The sequence below is a fragment of the Suncus etruscus genome, chromosome 10, assembly GCF_024139225.1.
Source record: "Suncus etruscus isolate mSunEtr1 chromosome 10, mSunEtr1.pri.cur, whole genome shotgun sequence".
NCBI classification, from domain to species: Eukaryota; Metazoa; Chordata; class Mammalia; order Eulipotyphla; family Soricidae; genus Suncus; species Suncus etruscus.
Genome location: NC_064857.1, coordinates 26,350,825 through 26,370,749, shown reverse-complemented (window position 1 = coordinate 26,370,749; position 19,925 = coordinate 26,350,825). Strand labels below are relative to the sequence as shown.

At 40.7% G+C, this 19,925-nt stretch overlaps 1 protein-coding gene and 1 non-coding gene across 2 annotated transcripts in view; both read right to left on the bottom strand.

Annotated features, from left to right (window-relative positions):
• Window positions 1-245: 245 nt before the first annotated feature.
• Window positions 246-19,925, bottom strand: part of PRDM14 (PR/SET domain 14) — a 194,419-nt gene continuing 174,739 nt past the window's right edge. Inside the window, exon 9 of the mRNA XM_049781589.1 lies at window positions 246-438. Within this exon, the coding sequence (XP_049637546.1) occupies window positions 246-438 (193 nt within the window). The remainder of the gene's footprint in view (window positions 439-19,925) is intronic.
• Window positions 5,130-5,294, bottom strand: LOC126021292 (U1 spliceosomal RNA). The gene has a single exon (XR_007499855.1). It is a non-coding gene; the product is annotated as a U1 spliceosomal RNA (small nuclear RNA).

Below are 19,925 nucleotides of genomic sequence, written 5' to 3'. Positions count from 1 at the left end.
CTGGATATATTTCCCAGGACACACATAAACACTCTCTCTTTCTCTTTGCTTCTTTCTTCTTTCTTTCTTTCTTTCTTTCTTTCTTTCTTTCTTTCTTTCTTTCTTTCTTTCTTTCTTTCTTTCTTCTTTCTTTCTTCTCTCTCTCTCTCTCTCTCTCTCTCTTTCTCTCTCTCTCTCACACACACACACACACAATACACTATTGGAGTGTCAGTTGGTGCATTACAAGCCACTCATTCACAAATTCACAGTTCAGGGTTCCTCTGCCCAGCTCTCATCTTGACATTCTGTAGCAGAACTTCCTTATAGACCTGCCTCAAAAGAGACCCTGAACTGTTTGTAACACTGTCCCAGATCCAGAGAACAAAGCCAAGAGTGAGAACTTCTTCTGTTTTAGCTTCTAAATTTCTATTTTCAATACAAGAGCAGACCTGTTGTCTAGAACAAGAATAATCATATTCTAGAGCTTAGAAGGCTAATGGACACAATAAGATAATGCAAAATAACACAAGCAATGTCATGACACATTGTTAAGGTCTCTCTTAAAAAGCAAGTAGGAAGCCAGGAGGGTCTCACTTCATTGCATTCATCTAAAACACCTAAATCTCAGTGTGTTCCAAATAATGTATGGAAGAGCCCTGCTGTGAATGAAGGAAAAAGGTGGCTGGACACCCTCTCTGAAGTAACATGTCACCTATGGGCCATGAAGATCAGGTTGGAGAAGAACAAAATCTATGGCAATCTGTGATTAGTACTTAGGTGTCTTAAACAAATTATATTGTAAGAAGATGCCCCAATACTAAATTGCATCATCTTGGAAAGGTAGAAGAAGTAAAAGTTCTGTCAGTTAGACTGACACAATGCCTTAATGATGAAAGAGAGAAAAAGAAGTTAGCAGCCAAACTGCTTACATTTAATTCTGGCTCTGCCACTTTGTAGAGTCTTGGGTAATTACCGAAACTCTCTGCAAGGTTCTTATCCACAGTATCCATCTTAAAGAGCTTAGGCTATAAAGACTCTAATTTATGCAAGGGATTACAACAGGATCTGAACAGAGGTAGAAGCTTAATAAATATTAACTGTGGTTAAATAGTGCATTACTGTCTTCTATGTTCATCTTAGTTATGTTTTTTGTCTTTTTGTTCTAAAGTAAGAGTTCCAGAATCTGTTCTCTGTGTTCAGAAAGGGTTGCAACACACCTGTTGGTACTTAGGAACGACTGGCTCTGTGTTCCAGGGTTCAATTCTGGCAGTGCTCTGGGATCTATGTGATGCCGGAGATTGAACCAGCATTCTTGCATGAAAATCATGTACTCAATCCTCTGAGCTACCTCTGCAGCTCAATTGTGTCTTTTGTTTGTTCAGACCACATATATCTCTTGGAAGTATCTAAAAAATTTCCATCTGGGAAATTATGATTAAACTGATAAGCATCACTTAGAGGACAGTATTTATCTGTTTGTTCATTATAGGGTGTATGTGTGTTTCATTTATTTATTTTGAGACAGGAGACCTCTCAGGGGGCGCAGGGGCCACTCACAATAATACTTTTTTTTTTTTTTTTTGATTTTTTGGGCCACACCCATTTGACGCTCAGGGGTTACTCCTGGCTATGCACTCAGAAGTCGCTCCTGGCTTGGGGGACCATATGGGACAACGGGGGATCGAACCTCGGTCCGTCCTAGGCTAGTGCTGGCAAGGCAGATACCTTACCTTTAGCGCCACCGCCTGGTCCCTCACAATAATACTTAATAACAGGGAAGGACCAATGTTTCTTGATAATACCCACCAAAACCACAGTTCTGGGGATCACTAGAAGGCAAGTACTCAGGGGGGTGCTCAGGGACCCAGAAAACAAACTTAAGGACTAGCAGTGGTCCTCAAACAATTTATTGTATTTGTATCTGTTTTGTTTCTTCATTGCAAAATAAGATATATGCAGTGTGCATAAGAATTCGTTCATAAATTTTGTTTTTACTATAGTCAGACCCTCCTATGGTCTGAGGGACAGTGAACTGGCCCCCTGTTTAAAAAGTTTGAGGACCCCTGGACTAGAGCATGCACGGCATGAACCCCTGGCCCTTTATGTTTCTAGCTGGTCCCCAAAATTTCCTTTATTACCAGTACCTTCACCATCTGTCAGCATTATTTAATGCTGACATTAAATAATTATCCTTGTTATCAGCCATATTAGGACTCTATTTGACATTATTTTATCTTCTCTCTTGGGTATATATTAGTCACCTGCTTTATAGAAGAAGAAGCTGAGGATTCAAAATGATCAGCTTGCCTTAAATTATTCAGCTTAGAAAATACAGAGAGATCCAAAATCAGATAAACCCAGTTTCAAAATCTGTGCTCCTGGCCACTGTTCTCTATTTTGTCCCCATTGTGCTGTACAAAAATTTTAGGAACTCATCGATTGATTGAGAGAAACCTGTCTTTATAGAGTGGAGGAATATTTAAGTAGATTAAAAAGATGAAGCAATCAATGGGGCCAGAGTAATAGCGAAGCGGTAGGGCGTTTGCCTTGCACGGGGCTGATCCAGGACAGACCTCAGTTCGATTCCCGGCATCCCGGATGGTCCCCCAAGCCGGGAGCGATTTCTGAGCGCATAGCTTGGAGTAACCCCTGAGAGTCACAGCGTATGGCCCAAAAACAGAAACAAAAACAAAAAGATGGAACAATCCAAATACAACAGTACAAGCTAGAGCTTATGAATTAAGGCACACAACAAGCTATCCAGTGGAGTCAAGGTTTCTCTGATAACTATTGGGATTCAAGCCATGTCTAAGGTTTCCTGACCTTCCACTCACTAGCTGTGGTTTTGTTTCCCACTCCTGAGACCTCTCAAGGCTTCCTGAACTCCTGGTCTATGTTAAGCAGCTGGAGCATCAGGGGTTCAAGCTTGATAGAAACTGGCTCACCTCTCTGAATGTCACTTCCTGCCTCCCTACACATTCTAGTGAAGGCTGAAAAGCAGCAAGTCTGTTGGGTGAGTGAACTTAACCTTAAGCTTTCCCAGGCAGTCTTACCAGAGAGAGACAAAAATCAAACTTGTCATATGGTAGAAATTATTTAATAAAACAAACAAACAAACAAAAACCAGAAACACTGGAGAGAGAGCACAGACTGACCCAGGTTTAATCTCTAGCACCTTATATGGCTCCCCACCATATGATCACACCAGGTGTGATCTCCAAGCTCAGAGCCAAGAGAAATACCAAGCTCCAAAAAACAGCATCAGCAAACAAAAAATGAAATAAAACTTGTAAACATTGGCAATGTGTAGAATAATTGGGACTATATAGTACCAATAGCACAGCTAAAAGTTGCTCATTTTTGCAAACATCCTTTAAGAAAAAGTAACTTGGAAAGAGTTACAAAATTTAATCAAATTCCCTTCTCCTCAATCCTCTTTTGTGCTTGACGTTTTTGATACTTATCTGATTGCAAGGGAAGCTATAGAGTCCAGGTTGAAGCAACAAATTTTGGGGATAGAAGGGCAACCACAAGATGGATGAGGTGTTTAGGACTTAATCCTAGTTCTCAGCCTGGGATTGTAAAATGAACCCTTCCTCCAACTTTCCTGTTTCCCTAAACTCTTCTTTTGGTATGTAAAACCACACCTGCATTACAGGGCCTTCCCCCACCCTGGTGAATGGGGATGTGGATAATAAAGAAAGGTGCTGGTTTTGAGGGGAGAGAAAACACATGGGAGTGACAGAGCTCAGCAGGAAAAAGACATGGCTCAGGAGCACAGGCCAAGGAGAGCTTGACAAAGAAAGCAGATGGCAGAAAGACTCATGACAGAGAAAAAGCAGTGAGGAATAAAGCAAGCTGACTCCAATGAATATCTTTTCTGACTGCTTGTGAATTATTTCTCCACCATTACCCTGCTTCACCAGACCCACCAGCTGAAGGGGCTAGAGGAGCCTTGCCTGGGGAAGACTGACCCAACTCGTGGGTTTTATATTTTATATTTTTATTCAACAAGGGATCACTCGTGGCAGGACTCAGGGAACCATATGTGGTGCCAGGAATTAAGCCCAGGTCATTCATGAACAATGCAAGCAAACACCCTACCTGCTGTTTTATCGCCGCAGCCTACTGCAAAATTATTTTTAACTATTATTACTATTGACTTCAACACGTGTGTGTGCAGGCACCTAGATTACCGGCCTTTTAAGTCCCCTTCTCTTTGGATGTTAGTGAGTCAGTAACAAATGTTCTTAATTCTTTTATTGTAACTAATGAACAAGAGGACCCAATAACAGCAGAATGCTCCACTTGGACCATTAGGAAAATGCTTTTAAAGGATTTAAAGGATTTCATGTTCCATTTAGGGTTTGCAAAACCTGTCATCAAAGAATGGGATTCGAATATCAAATAAATTGTCTAATGTTATTCTCTCTGAAAAATTATAGTGTGTAGAGTCTAAATTTAGTTTTCCCGAGCAGGAGTGACCAAAGAGCATATATATAGTGAGTATATAACATTTAACACTGCCATCATTTTTTTTCTTCCTGTTAGTAAGCTTTGTTTGTGAAAATTCACACTAGAAAAAAAAATGTGATTTTTTTTTAAACAAAAAAGAACTATTGTGAAAATTAGCTCATTTTAGATCTGTGATGAAATTTTAACTCTAGTAGAGGAATAGAGTTTGTTCCGAGGAAAAAATAGAGTTGCAAGAAAAGCAAGCATATTTTTGTCTGTACTATACTTATCCTTTTTCATTGATCCCTAAAGAAAAGTATTACTAAGAAGAAAAATTAGAAGACTTGGAAACTGTTCTAGACTTAAAAAGGCTTTCTCTTGATACCTTTCACATATATAACCAAAAATAATTGAAAAGAAAAATTTCAAACTATTACAAAACTAAAAATCTTAGGTCTTCATATGCACCAAAGCAAAAATAATTAATAATAATAATAACTTCTGCAATGTTAAATAAAAATCAAGAACTCAAGGAACTGGAGAAATAATATAGAGATTAATAATTTGCCTTGTTGGGCCATAGAGATAGTACAGTGGGCATCTACCTTACATACTGTTGACCTGGGTTCAATCCCTAGCATTCCATATGGTCCCCTAAGCACCACCATGAGTAATTCTTTTTTTTTTTCTTTCAGGGGATAGCGCGCATGCAGTCCCCCACTACTATAAATTACACAGTCGAGTTTTCCACATTTGGGGAAATCGCAGGGGTCAGCATGCCTGGAGGGCAATGGGTGAGCCTCACCCTGGGGAATCATGGAATCATGATCATGGAATCGCCCTTGCCAGGTAAGTATACCAGGAATAATCCTTATGCACAGAGCCAGGTGGGCGTGATTCCCCCCAAAAAAAATTTTTTTTGCTTTGTATGCATGTAACCCTGTTTTAGTGGCTGGCATTGCATATGGACAAAAGAATTACCAGGAGTAGTCATGCCCGCCCCTCCTCCCCGCAATAAAACAAACTTATTTAAAAGGAAAATCTGGTTTTTTTTGCAAGGCACAAAGCCATTGGAATAATGTGCCTTCTGCATGAAGAAGAATGCATGAATGATTCTTGAAGAAGATGCATGAAGAAGTTAAACAATAAAGAGGAAATGGAATTTTCATACTTTGTCTCAGCCCAAGTCCTCTGAAATAAAGCAGCTTTCTAATAAGGGAGACCAAAAAAAGAAACTCCTTGAGGTGTTAGAAAGACTTGAGAGAAGAAAACTTTCACAGTAGGGAAGTAAAAAGAGCAGAAAAATGTTTACTTCTTACTAAGAAGTTTAGATTTGGGGCCAGAGCAATTGTGCAGCAGGTAGAACATTTGTCTTGCATGTGGTCATCCCAGGTTTGATCCCCAGCATCACATATGGTCCCCAGAACCTGCCAGGAGTTATTCCTGAATGCAGAGCCAGGAGTAATCCCTGAGCATAGCCAGGTATGCCTTCCACTCAAAAAAAGGAGGGAAGGAATTCAGGCTTTGGTTTATAAGCTACAGGGAATTATCAAAAATTCTAAGCACATTAATGTGAGGACTATTAGGATTTTATGGAGATTAATTTCTCAGGAAGTGTTGGGTGGCATTGCAATAAGACTGAACTATAGGAACAAAGGCCTTCTTGAAAACACAGGCCCAAACTGAATCATGTCTTTGAGTTACAGTGAGTAACTAAAAACTAAGTATGAAATATTTATGCTTCCTAACAGAATTCTATGACTTTAGACTACAAGCTAGTAGTAATACTAATGGTCATGAATGTATGGTCAATTCCTGACTTATGGTGAAACATAAATATCCTTTTTTTTTTTTTAATTTTAGCATTAGTTGCCAAAATTAATTTTAATTTTGGGAGACTAAAGATGGAAGACAGATTTCTGGGTTTGGGGGACATTTTGTTTTTGCTTTTGTTTTGTTTTATGGGCCACACTTGGAAGTGCTCAGAAATTACTTCCTGTGTCTGCATTCAAGAATCACTCCTGGCAGGTTCCGGGGACCATATGAGATGCTGAGGACCGAACCTGGGTCAGCTACATGTAAGGTAAAATGCCCTACCAGCTGTACTATCACTTCAACCCCGATTTCTGGGGTTTATTAATTTTGTATTTGTCATATTGGGTTCAACACTCTATTACTCTGATATCCCATACAAGCCTCTTAAGTGAGAGATTACTTGATATATAAGCCAATGCCTGTCCTGTCATCCTTCCCCCAAATTTTTGAAATAAGGAAACTGAAATCTGAAGAAAGATTATTTTCCCAAAGCTACTTTATCAGTTGAAGCAAAGTCAATGAGGGATAAATGGGATAGTGACAACTTCACAGATATGGTCTCTATTTCTCACCAACACTGGAGGGCAAACAATTTATCTCCATTTCATAGAGAAGGAAAAAATCAGTAGAGATAGACTCAGTAGCTTGTACAGACATAGCTAGGCTGTTGTGGAAACAGTATTCCAACCTAAATTCAACCAAGGTCTCTTTCGGAGATATCACCCTACTGTATACTGGCCCCTTATGAAGAGTGTTCTGGGGATCAGTAAATTAGGTACTTATGATGAAACTGAAACATGCAAAGCATGTGATCTAGTCCTGACTTATCTCTCCAGCTCTCAAATTCTTTTTTTTTTTTTTTTTTTGGTTTTTAGTGATGCCTGGGGTTTACTCTTGGCTATGTGTTCAGAAATTGCTCCTGACTTGGGGGAACCATATGAGAGGCCGGGGAATTGAACCGCGGTCTGTCCTAGGCTAGCATATCTAAGGCAAACACCCTACTTACTGCTTGCGCCACCACTCTGGTCCCTCAAGTTCTTTTTTATTGAATAATTAGTATAACATCTTGTAGCCAAACAAACTTATTTAAAATGTTTTCTGGGGCCTGGAGAGATAGCACAGCGGCATTTGCCTTGCAAGCAGCCGATCCAGGACCAAAGGTGGTTGGTTCGAATCCCGGTGTCCCATATGGTCCCCCGTGCCTGCCAGGAGCTATTTCTGAGCAGACAGCCAGGAGTAACCCCTGAGCACCTCTGGGTGTGGCCCAAAAACCAATAATAATAATAATAATAATAATAATAATAATAATAATAATAATAAAATGTTTTCTGACCATTGATTGACTGTGCTAGCAGAGGTGTTACTCAACCCGAGTTTCAGTCTCTAGGCTGTGTTTAACAATAGTTGTGCATAGCATGAGTTACAGTTCCCAGGTATTGAATTGTTCCCTTATACTAAAGAGTGCTCTAAGCATCTAAGTTCCTATGCTTCTCAATAAAATATGTTCCCTTGAGCCGGAGAAATAGCATGGAGGTAGGGCATTTGCCTTTCATGCTGAAGGACAGTGGTTCGAATTCCAGCATTCTATATGGTCCCCTGAGCCTTATATTCCCTTAACCCTCATTTTCATAGGGGAAAAATATTTAGAAAGAAGGCAAGGCATCTTGTAGTAAAGAACCATCTAGAAAAGTCAAGATCCAGGGACCAGAGAGATAGTATAAAACTGACGTGGCAATTCCATATGGTCCCCCAAGCATCATCAGGAGTGATTCCTGAGGGCAAAGCCAGTGCTTGTCCCTAAGCACTGCTATGTGTGACCTCAAAACAAAAAACAACAACAACAACAAATCTAGAGCTCATCTCTAGTTTTATCACATCTGTATATCTCAGCACACCTGATACAGGCCTTCTGATAGGCTTCAAGGGCGTACATGCCTAGTTAGGGATCAATAACTCCAAGCTCTTACTTTTTCCCCTCTTCTTACACTACACAAGTAAGGCAATTATTTCTCTGCCCTTTAGTACTCCTTCCATTCTAATTGAGAAGGAAACTCAGATTGTTTCTCTTTCATTGTCAATAATTTATATATGCTTCTAGGTTCAAAACTGTATCACAAATTTAGTGAGTGCATTATGATTCTTAGACTTGTATTCCAAGAATGTTATAAACTAAATTGTTTCAGAGTTCATAGATTTAAAGCTAATTCCCCAGAATGTGACTGTTTTGATATCAAGGTCTTTTTTTTAAATGCAATTAAGGGGCCTGGAGCTATAGTACAGCTTTAGGGCATATGCATTACATGCAGCTGATCCAGGACAGACCTCAATTTGAGATCTGGCATCCCACATGGTCCCCCAAGCCTGCCAGGAGTGATTTCTGAGTTTAGAGACAGGAGTAACCCCTGAACTCCGCCGGGTGTGGCACAACAACAACAAAAATGGAATTAAGTTAAGTTAAAAGTCTTTTTTTACATGACTGAAACCCAAACACAATCATGTATGTAATAAAGTTGTTTAAATAAAATAAATTTTTTTAAGTTTTTTAATAATAAATTATAACTTATTTTACATTTATTCTTAAAGAACTTTAAATATTCATGACAATAAAGAAGTCATTTAAACTTTTTGTTGTTGTTTTGGGACCACACCCATAGTGCTCAGGGGTTACTCTTGGCTCTGTGCTCAGAAATCATTCCTGGCTTGGGGGGACCATACTAGACCCCCGGGATCAAACTGAGGTCTATCCTGGATCTGCCACATGCAAGACAAACACCCTACTACTGCGCTATCACTTTGGCCCCTTATTTAAACTTTTATAATTTATTTCAAAGAATAAGTTGGAGGAAGATAATCAAAGGAAAAAAATATCCCCAGCTTTCAGCTTGCCACAAATAGCAGGGAAGTACAGTTAGGGCAGAGAAATAACCACTATGACAATGATAATTTGACAATGATTAGTGGTTACAACCTTGTAATCAGTGTTTAAAGAAAGTAATTAATTAAAAAATGAAAATATATTTTCAGTGAGGGTAGCATCTCCCAAGCAATGTTCAGGAAGCTCAGAGACCCATCCCAGCATATAGATAACCAGGTCAATGGTTCAATACTTGGGCCAAGGATGTGGTGTTGCTCCAGCCTTCTAGTGCCACGTTACGCAGGCTATCCTCATTGTGTTCAAGGATCTCCAGGGCCACACCCAGTGGTACTCAGGGCTTACTCCTGGTTCTGAGCTCAGGGATCACTCCTAGTGATGCTCAAGGATCACTCCTAGTGGTGGTCAGGGGACCATCTATGGTACCAGGAATCTATCTGATGTCAGCCATTTGCAAGGCAAGTGCATTCTCTCTTTCCAACATCTCTGAATTCAAAGTGTACATCTTTTTTAGTTTAATCTTTCATTAAGATGTCAAAATTTATGAGAATATGGAAGTCATTATTTGTAGTGACAGTACTGCTACACGCATTCCTCCCCAATGTAAAAGAAATGTTTCCATTGATAGAAAACTAGGACATGTTTTTTTTTAATTGCATTAAAGTAATTTAACACATAAGTAAATAGTGCTAAAAGAATAAGACAAAGGGCCAAAGCAACTGCCTAGCAGCTAGAGCATTTGCCTTGCCCGTTGCTGAACCAAATTCAATCCCCAGCATCTCATAAGATTTCCCAAGCCTGTCATGAATAATTCTGAGCACAGAGCCAAGAGTAACCTCTATATGCTGCCTGGTATATATGACCCAAAAACACAAGAAACAACAAAAGCATCAACAACAGAATGAAATAAAGTCAAATATATAGACTCATCTAAAAAAAAAAAACAAACAAACAAACAAATAAAATAGCTTAGAGCCAAGTCTGGCCATGGAAATGCTAGCTATAAATCTGAGAATTTCATTAAGATGTAAATGTTGGGGCCGGAGAGATAGCATGGAAGTAGAGCATTTGCCTTGCATGCAGAAGGACAGCGGTTCGAATCCCGGCATCCCATATGGTCCCCGTGCCTGCCAGGAGCGATTTCTGAGCGTAGAGCTAGGAGTAACCCCTGAGCACTGCCGCGTGTGACCCAAAAAAAAAAAAATTGTAAATGTTCTAAGAAAGACCTGGTGATGATGGCAGAACTCTAATTAACAATCAATAATGAAGCCATTTATGAGTATATTCTCTCTTTAGCCTTCCCAAACTGGGCCTACAATTTTCCTCAAGCATGACCAGATAGTAAAGTCTTGTGATGAACATAAGGCCAATACTTAGAAAGTCAGACTTAAAAAATTTGGAAAACACAACCAACTTCAATATAGAGTAGAAAGAAAACCTCAAGTGTTTGTTTTTAATGAAACAGAGCCCTTAAAGAAAAGTGCTTTGGGCTTTCAGTTACTTGGGCCATGTCATCCTAGATTCTCTGGGGATATAATTCCTCCCCTCTGCCCTGTCACATTGTAGATAAATTTAAGAAGGATCCTCCTCTGAGGTCAGTTGTCTCCTCAGGAGATGTGCACTTGATTTTAAGGTCCTCAGGAGGAAATAAAACAAGAGTTTGACCACCCCTAGAAAGTCTTCAATTTCATTTTGTCTTTATTTACAGTAGACTATGTTTGAGATATTTTGTTATTAGTCTTTTCTATTGGAGAATGGATTGCATCATGTAGTTTTGCTCAGTACTGGAAATGAAATATTCTGAAACACTGGACAGAGAGAGAAGGAGCTCTGTTCCGGTTCAGGAAGAAAGTTGCCAACTCAGGAACTTTGAATTGAAGGGAACTACTAACCAAAATAAAACATGAGGGTGTGGAGTCTCTGAGAGATATTCCTCCTGGGCCAACATCAGACCTGAGGGGCAGGTGGAAGAAGTAATTTCTAAAATTTGGCAGAGATCCAGGGAGGGGTTTCAATGATAAAGCACATTGTACAGAATCCCCAGCATAACAACAACAACAAAAAAGGACTGAGAGAACCACAGACAGTCACAAGATGAATGCTGGATGCCTTCAAGACAGAGGCAAGGTTAACTCACAGCAGTTTGTGGATAAACACTAAATAAGAATAAACACACTCCCAGTACTCCTTTTTTGCCTACCTTAGATCTTCTATTGACTGAAGGAGGAACAGGAAATGGAGACACCCACAGAGGCCCCTAACAAGTCAGACTCCAAGACTGGGGACCTCCATGGTCAGTCTCCAGGGCACAGAAAAGTAGAGTATTGTCTGAAAGAAAAGTTAGAAAATAAACTTTGTGAAAAGACTTAACAAGAGAAGACTGAAGGGGCTAGAAGGTACTGCTGCAAAAAAAGTAAAAGGATTAAAAGTTAGAAAGAATTAAAAGTCTTTCAACAATAATTGAATTTGAATTCAATTCAATACTTGAATTGAATACTGCTTTCCAAAATTTACTTTCCTATGAGAGGTTTTAGAAAATATAGTTGACAGGTTTCTGGTTAAATGACTCAAGAATTCAACAATAAAGATGAATAAAAAGACGAGGCCTGAGAGATATCATAGAGGTAAGGCATTTGCCTTGCATGTAGGATGGTGGTTCAAATCCAAGCATCCTTTATGATGGTCCCCTAAGCCTGCTAGAAGAGATTCCTGAGCATAGAACCAGGAGTAACCCCTGAGCACTGCCAGTTGTGACCCAAAAAACAAAACAACAACAACAAAAAAGATGAATAAAAATAAATTGGGGGGGCCGGGCAGTGGCGCTAAAGGTAAGGTGCCTGCCTTGCCTGCGCTAGCCTTGGACGGACCGTGGTTCGATCCCCCGGTGTCCCATATGGTCCCCCAAGCCAGGAGCAACTTCTGAGCGCATAGCCAGGAGTAACCCCTGAGCGTTACCGGGTGTGGCCCAAAAACTAAATAAATAAATAAATAAATAAATAAATAAATAAATAAATAAATAAATAAATAAATAAATAAAATTGGGGCCAGAGATAGTACCCATGTTAAGACACTTGCCTAACATGCAACTGTGGCCATGATCCTGGTTAGAATCCCAGGGCTTTGGGGCCAGAGAGATAGCACAGCAGTAAGGCATTTGCCTTAGATGCAGAAGGACGGTGGTTCAAATCCCCGCATCCCATATAGTTCCCCGAGCCTGCCAGGATGAGTGATTTCTGAGCATAGAGCCAGGAATAACCCCTGAGCACTGCCAGGTGTGACCCAAAAACCAAAAAAAAAAAAAAAAAGAATCTCAGGGCTTCATATAGTCCCCATGCACTATCAGGCATGGATTCAGAGTTTTGCTGTGTGACCAGACCCTAAAACAAAGAAGTTAAAAAGAAAAACAAAGAAGTTAAAAAAAAAAAAAAAAAACGGGGCTGCATTCTGAAATAGAACAATTAGGACCTGGTATAGAAGATGGTCACATTTGCCTAACAACCTTTCTCCAACTATCATGTCACCCCCAACCCTTCACACCTCTGGTGCAAGGGGTAGAACCAGGGACTCAGGCACGAAAAGCAAGTGCCTTACCTTGAAGTCACATTCCCTGCCGTCCCACCTTCCCCAATCATCTTTCACTCCCACTTCCAGAGCATACCTGGTCCAGTGAGCAGAGAAACAGTGACATGTGATGACTAATCAAACCAAACTTGACTCTTTCTCCTTCTCAATCTGACCCTCCTCCTCTTCTTCCTGCTCAATTTCAGGCCATACATGACAGCATTAGGGGCTTACTTTTGGCTCTGTGTTCAGGGTTCAGGGTTTATTCCTAGCTCTGCTCAGAGGACAATATTTGGTGCAAAGAATAGAACTTCTTAACTCTCTCTCTCTCTCTCTCTCTCTCTCTCTCTCTCTCTCTCTCTCTCTCTCTCTCTCTCCCTCTCTCTCTCTCTTCTCTATCTCTTTCTCACTCACTCATCTCTATCTGTCTCCTCTCTCTCTCTCTCTCACACACACACACACACACACACACACACACACACACACACTCATATATATCCCCTTTTTTTAGAATTTTGAAAGTCTGGTAATGTTTCATACCATGTTTCATACCATATGGAAAATTACAACATGCAGTATGAAAGAGCCATGCAGTGAGTCCCTCTTTGAGTTATATAAGGAGTTGTCCTGTTAGAAGAGACTGTCACTTACAGAGTGATTTGAATCTAATTTCTTACCCTTACAAACAAAAGAATTTTGATTACTATATTCCTCCATGATATGTATTAAATTGTAGCCTCCACCAAAACCTATTTTACTATGTTTTAGGACACTTAAGTCAGTATACCAGAATACAATCTGATTTAGAAATACGCACCTTATTAAAACAATTAAATTTAAATTTTATTATTATGAAGGGCACTAGATCAAATTATTATATTATTATGAAGGGCTCTAGATGCCCTTAAAATTTGGAGATTGGTTTTGAAAGAAAATAAAGTCTATGAAGAATTGATTCATGCTGCTACAAGTCAAGAATACACAAGCAGTGATAGATCTGCCCACACCAGCTTGCTCTAAAGGAACAACACTGGGGCTGGAGTGATAGCACAGTGGTAGGGCGTTTGCCTTGCATGTGGATGACCCAGGACAGACCTGGGTTCAGTTCCCAGCATCTCACATGGTCCCCAGAGCCTGTCAGAACCAATTTATGTTCATAGAATCATAAGTAACCCCTGAGCACCACCAGGTATGCCCTAAAAAACAAAATAAAAAAGTAAAAGAAACAACACTTCTGCTACCTTGTACCTTAATGCAGACTTCTAGCCTCCAGAACTATGAGACAAAAAATTTACCCTCATAAGTACTTGCAATATATATAAATGTATATACTGTATAAACGTATACATATGACATATGTGATATATAAATAGTATGATATATATCACACTTTGTAAGCATAGTATAGTAATAATATCCAAAGACAACTATTTAAGATAAGAATAATTAAGGATAATTAGCTCACAAAAATAGAAAATAAGGGCTAGGGAGAGAGTATACTTGGCTGAGGCATACTTTGTTTGCAAGAGACCTGGGTCTGATCACCAGTTCTTCATGGGTCATGAACATCTTAGGAGTCACTTGCAGCATGGAGCTGGGAAGAGCATCCAGACATAGCTGTATGTGGCTCCAAACTCAAACTTAAAAAGTGAGAATAAAAAAAGACTGAAAAATGATAGAACCAAAGGGATAGCAAAGTTGGTGTGGCACTTGCTTCCTTTAATGTCACCGCAGGCACGTTTGATCTCTGGCATTTCATCTGGGCCCAGGATCAGACCCATTTCTTTTGTTTATTTGTTTGTTTGTTTTGGGGTCACACCCAGCAGCGCTCAGGGGTTACTCCTGGATCTATGCTCAGAAATCGCTCCTGGCAGGCTTCGGGGACCATTTGGGATGCCAGGATTCGAACCACTGTCCTTCTGCATGCAAGGCAAATGCACTACCTCCATGCTATCTTTCCAGCCCCAGACCCATTTCTGAGTACAAATTCAGGAGTAAGCAAAACCAAAAAAATTTTCTTCATTATGAATGGCATATAATTATGATATATAATTGATACATCATTCTCATAATCCTCCAAAAGCCACTGCACCTGCCACTGTCAATTGATCAGCATTGTTAAAAAATTATTGTTTGTAATTATCACATACAAAGACACAATTTTATTTGGGGTGGGTTGGTCACACTCGAAGGTGCTCAGGAGTTACTCTTGGCTCTGTACTCAGAAATCACTCCTGGCAGGCTCAGGGGACAGTGTGGGCTGCCAGAAATCAAACCCGGTCCATCCTGGATCAGCCACATGCAAGGCAAACACCCTATTGCTGTGTTATTGCTCGACCCATAAAAACAAAATTTTAAAAGGAATAGTTTGTGAAGACTTTGATCCCCATAGAGAAATATAATGAACATACAAAAAGCAACTTACAGAGATCTACTTATCAGACACAAGAGGAATTCACAGGATCCGTAGTAGTAGTAGTAGTAGTAGTAGTAGTAGTAGTAGTAGTAGTAGTAGTAGTAGTAGTAGTAGTAGTAGTAGTAATAGTACAGCTTATAGAGCATTTTTACCTACTCGTATCTAACCTGGACTTGACCCCTGGAATCCCATATGGACCATCAATACCTACCAGAACTGATTCCTAAGTTCAGTGCCAGGATCTAGCTCTGAGAACTGCCATGTGTGAATCCCATCCCACTACCCAAAAATAAACAAAGAGAAAGCAGGAAAACAGCTCAGCCATGGGACTCATGCCTCAAATATGTGAGGCCCTGGTTCTCAAGCACAGCATCACTGAAAGAAAAAAAAAAAAGCAAAACCACACCAGTTCAAGAGCAAATTAATATGCAAAAGTCATCACCGCTATTTAAATACCATTTAGCCACCCCCTGTGCTATTTGCACACTCTGAACATAGAATCTGTAAGACCCCATTTTTCAAGCCAGGAGCTAGTATAGTGATACTATCTAATACTCAGGTTCAATTTCTCTCTCCGAGAAAAGTTTCCCTGAACTATCTCTAGGTATAGTCTTCGAGGCTATCTGCATTGCTGGAGTGGCCTAAACATGCCCTGTACTGCAGCCCCAAGGAACACTCCTTCATAAAGCCCTTGAACCTCCCCAGTCATAGGGGTCAGAGTGGTGGTACAGCATTTGCATTGCACGTAGCTAACCTAGGACAGACTGTGAATCGATCCCATATGGTCCCCATATGGTCCTCCAAGCCAGGAGCAAAGAGCCAGGAGTAATCCCTGAGTGTCAATGGGTGTGGCCCCAAAACAAAAACAAACAAACAAACAAACAAACAAAAAAGAGTCTCCAGTCATATTAGCTGAAAAATTACAAGTTGAATTCTGAGACTCCTGAGCACCATTGGGGATGCCCTCTACAAAATGACCTCCATTTCTAACCCATTTGTATCACTTACATAAACTCTTTTCATAACATATGTGGAAATCATTCTTTTATATTTTTCCTTTCCTTCTTTCTTTCTTGCTCGCTTGCTTTATTTATTTATTTATTTATTTATTTATTTATTTATTTTTAGGGGGTCATACCCTGTGATGCTGAGGATTTACTTCTGTCTCTGCACTCAAGAATCATTTCCAGCTGGTTCAAGGGACTAAATGAAATTCCGGGGACTGAATGTGGGTCTTCTGCATACAAGGCAAACACCATAAGCATTTCATTATCACTTCAGTCCCATAAGTGGAAATCTCTGTATTTTTTAAATTTCATAAATTATTTTATTTGCATAGCTGCTCATAATAAATCTGTTTCCATCACCCTATGTTCTAAAACTACCAGTATAGAATTTCCTCTACCATCATCCCCAAATTCCCACCCATTTATAAGCCTACCCTCTTGGCAGGCACTAAATAACATATTTTATATTGCTTGTTTACAGTTAAGTGGTAATGACATTCTTGGGGTCAAAGAGATAGTACAATGGTAGGGTGTTTGCCTTGCATGCAGCTAACACAGGACAGACCTGGGTTCAATTCCCAGCATCCCAGATGGTCTCCTGAGCCTGCCAGGAGCTATTTTTCTTTGTTTGTTCGTTTGTTTTGGGCCACACCCATTTGATGCTCAGGGGTTACTCCTTGGCTAAGCGCTCAGAAATTGCCCCTGGCTTGGGGGGGGGGACCATATGGGACACAGGGGGATCGAACCGCGGTCCTTCCTTGGCTAGTGCTTGCAAGGCAGACACCTTACCTCTAACGCCACCACCAGGAGCTATTTTGAGTGCAGAGCCAGGAGTAACCCAAGTGCTTCGGGTGTAGCCCCCCTCCCCCCCCAAAAAAAAGTGGTAATAGGGCTGGAGAGATAGCCTTGCAAGTGGCCAACCCAGGACCAACGGTAGTTCAAATCCTGGCATCCCATATGGTGCCCTGTGCCTGCCAGAAGCGATTTCTGAGCAGAGAGCCAGGAGTAACCCCTAAATGCTGCCGGGTGTGGCCCAAAAACCAAAACGAAACAAAACAGAAGGTGGTAATGACAATTTTATTTATTTATTTTTGTGGTTTTTGGGTCACACCCGGCAGTGCTCAGGAGTTATTCCTGGCTCCATGCTCAGAAATTGCTCCTGGCAGGCATGGGAGACCATATGGGACGCCGGGATTCAAACCGATAACCTTCTGCATGAAAGGCAAACTCCTTACCTCCATGCTATCTCTCCTGCCCCGGTAATGACAATTTTAAACAAAAAGTAATCATAAAGAAACAAAATTAGGGGCCGGGCGGTGGCGCTAAAGGTAAGGTGCGCCTGCCTTGCTTGCGCTAGCCTTGGACGGACCGCGGTTCGATCCCCCGGTGTCCCATATGGTCCCCCAAGCCAGGAGCAACTTCTGAGCACATAGCCAGGAGTAACCCCTGAGCGTTACCGGGTGTGGCCCAAAAACCAAAAAAAAAAAAAAAGAAACTGAAAATTATTGTATCTTGGGGCCGGGCGGTGGCGCTGGAGGTAAGGTGCCTGCCTTGCCTGCGCTAGCCTAGGATGGACCGCGGTTCGATCCCCCGGCGTCCCATATGGTCCCCCAAGAAGCCAGGAGCAACTTCTGAGCGCATAGCCAGGAGTAACCCCTGAGCGTCAGAGGGTGTGGCCCAAAAACCAAAAAAAAAAGAAAATTATTGTATCTTGCTATGAAGTCATTAAGTAATTGTCAAAATGTTTACTAATCTATTTGTTACTAGTTGATCATTCAGTTATTTGTTTTGTTTCTTAACATTAGATGGCTCTTCAGGTGAGTTTCTTGTAAGCAGCAAAACATTGAACTCAATTTATTGACCCATTTTACCACTCTGTGTCTTTAACTGGTACATTTATTTCATTGACATTGAGAGAAAGGATTGACATGGGATTTAGTGTCATCTTTTTGTAGGAGTTTAGTATGTCTGTTGGATCTGCCTTGCCTTAAAATAAACCTTTCAGTTCTTCTTTTAAGGCTGGTTTTGAGTCTATAAAGTTTCTGAGCTGTTGTTTATCCATGAAGCTTTGTATCCTTCAAACCAGAATAAAAATCTGACTGGGTGAAGCACTCTTGGTAAGACATTTATTTCGTTGACTTTCATCACTACAACCCACCACTGCCTTTCAGCCTTCAGGATTGCTTGTGACAAATCTGCTGTGAATCTTAAGGATTCTCTTTTGTATGTAATTTTCCTTTTTTTTCTTATAGCAGGGAAACATTAATTTAATAACTTAAGTCACTATTTCATTCAAAACAATGTGGTGCTACTTTGGTTGGTGGTACTGGGAGTTGAATGGGGCCATGCATGTTGGTATTAAGGTGGACTGAGAGGAAGATGTGGTGTCAGGGATCAAACTCAGGCTCCCTTACATGCCAGAAATGTGCTTCATCATCAACCCTTTGAGGCATATCCCCAATGTAATTTCCTTTTTTAATCTTGTTGCCTTCAGTATTCTATCCCTATCTGTGGTATTTGCCATTGTGACTATGATGTACCTTACCATGCTTTTCTTTCTTCTAGCTGGTATTCATTGGGCATGCAGGATTTGGTTGCATGCACTCTTTAGCTCTAAGAGCTCTCTGCAGTGATGTCCTTGACTATTGATTCTTTGTGGAGATTTTTCTTCCTGAGCCTCTGGTTCTCCAGTGATTCTTACATTGTTTCTTTTTTTTGTTTGTTTGTTTTTTTTTGTTTTATTTAGTTTTTGGGCCACACCCGGTAACGCTCAGGGGTTACTCCTGGCTATGTGCTCAGAAGTCGCTCCTGGCTTGGGGGACCATATGGGACACCTGGGGATCGAACCGCGGTCCGTCCAAGGCTAGCGCAGGCAAGGTAGGCACCTTACCTTTAGCGCCACCGCCCGGCCCTCTTACATTGTTTCTATTGAGTTTATCAAAGAATTCTATTTTCATCTGTTCACATTCTTTGAGAAATTTTTTCATTGTATGATAATTTGTTTTAAGGCTCTTTTTCAACCTCTTTTGTTGTATAAAGTTGCTATGCAGATCATCTTTTAGCTCATTGATTCTGTCCTTAGCAGCCTGTTACTCTGATTATCTGGCTTTCCAGTGAGGCTTTCATTTTGCCTACCAAATTTTTCAGTCCTGTTATTTTAGTTTGAAGTTTCCACATTTGTACTTTCATATATTCATGATTCTTATTTGATTTTCATTTGGTTCATTCCATGATTTTTTTGAATTCTTTGAACATTCTCCAGACTTCCTCCATAAGTGCTTTATCTAAGAGTCTGTATAGGTCGCTGCAGTTCTACCATCTTCATTCTCTAAGCATGGTGGTGTTCTGCATTGTTTTCCCATTGTGTCTTTTGCGAGTGGAATTCTCTACATGTGCTGAGGTTCGTTGACGAGAGGATAAGCACATGGCCTCAGATGGAGTGGCCATGCTCTTCTCATTACACAGGTCTCTCTGGGTCCTGTCTGGGACACGGGGCAGGCACCACTCTCTGCAACTTCCAGGAGGTGAGGGCGGCTCACAATGCTTCTCTGCATCTCTCACTCAGTCCCTCTGGGCCATAAGGAAGACATCACTCACTGCCAACCTTTAGTGGCTTTAACACTACATTGGCATTCAATTTGGTTTGCCCCTATTGGAATGACAGTATTGAAAATTTTGGAGTTGTCACATAGACACATATGCAGCTGTGCAGTCAGGAATTCTAAGCTCTGTGGCTGACATTGCAGTGTTTGTGGGGCTTGGTTTTGGTTGCCAGAAGGGAAATACAAGAATAATAGGGGGAGGGTGTCTGCACTCA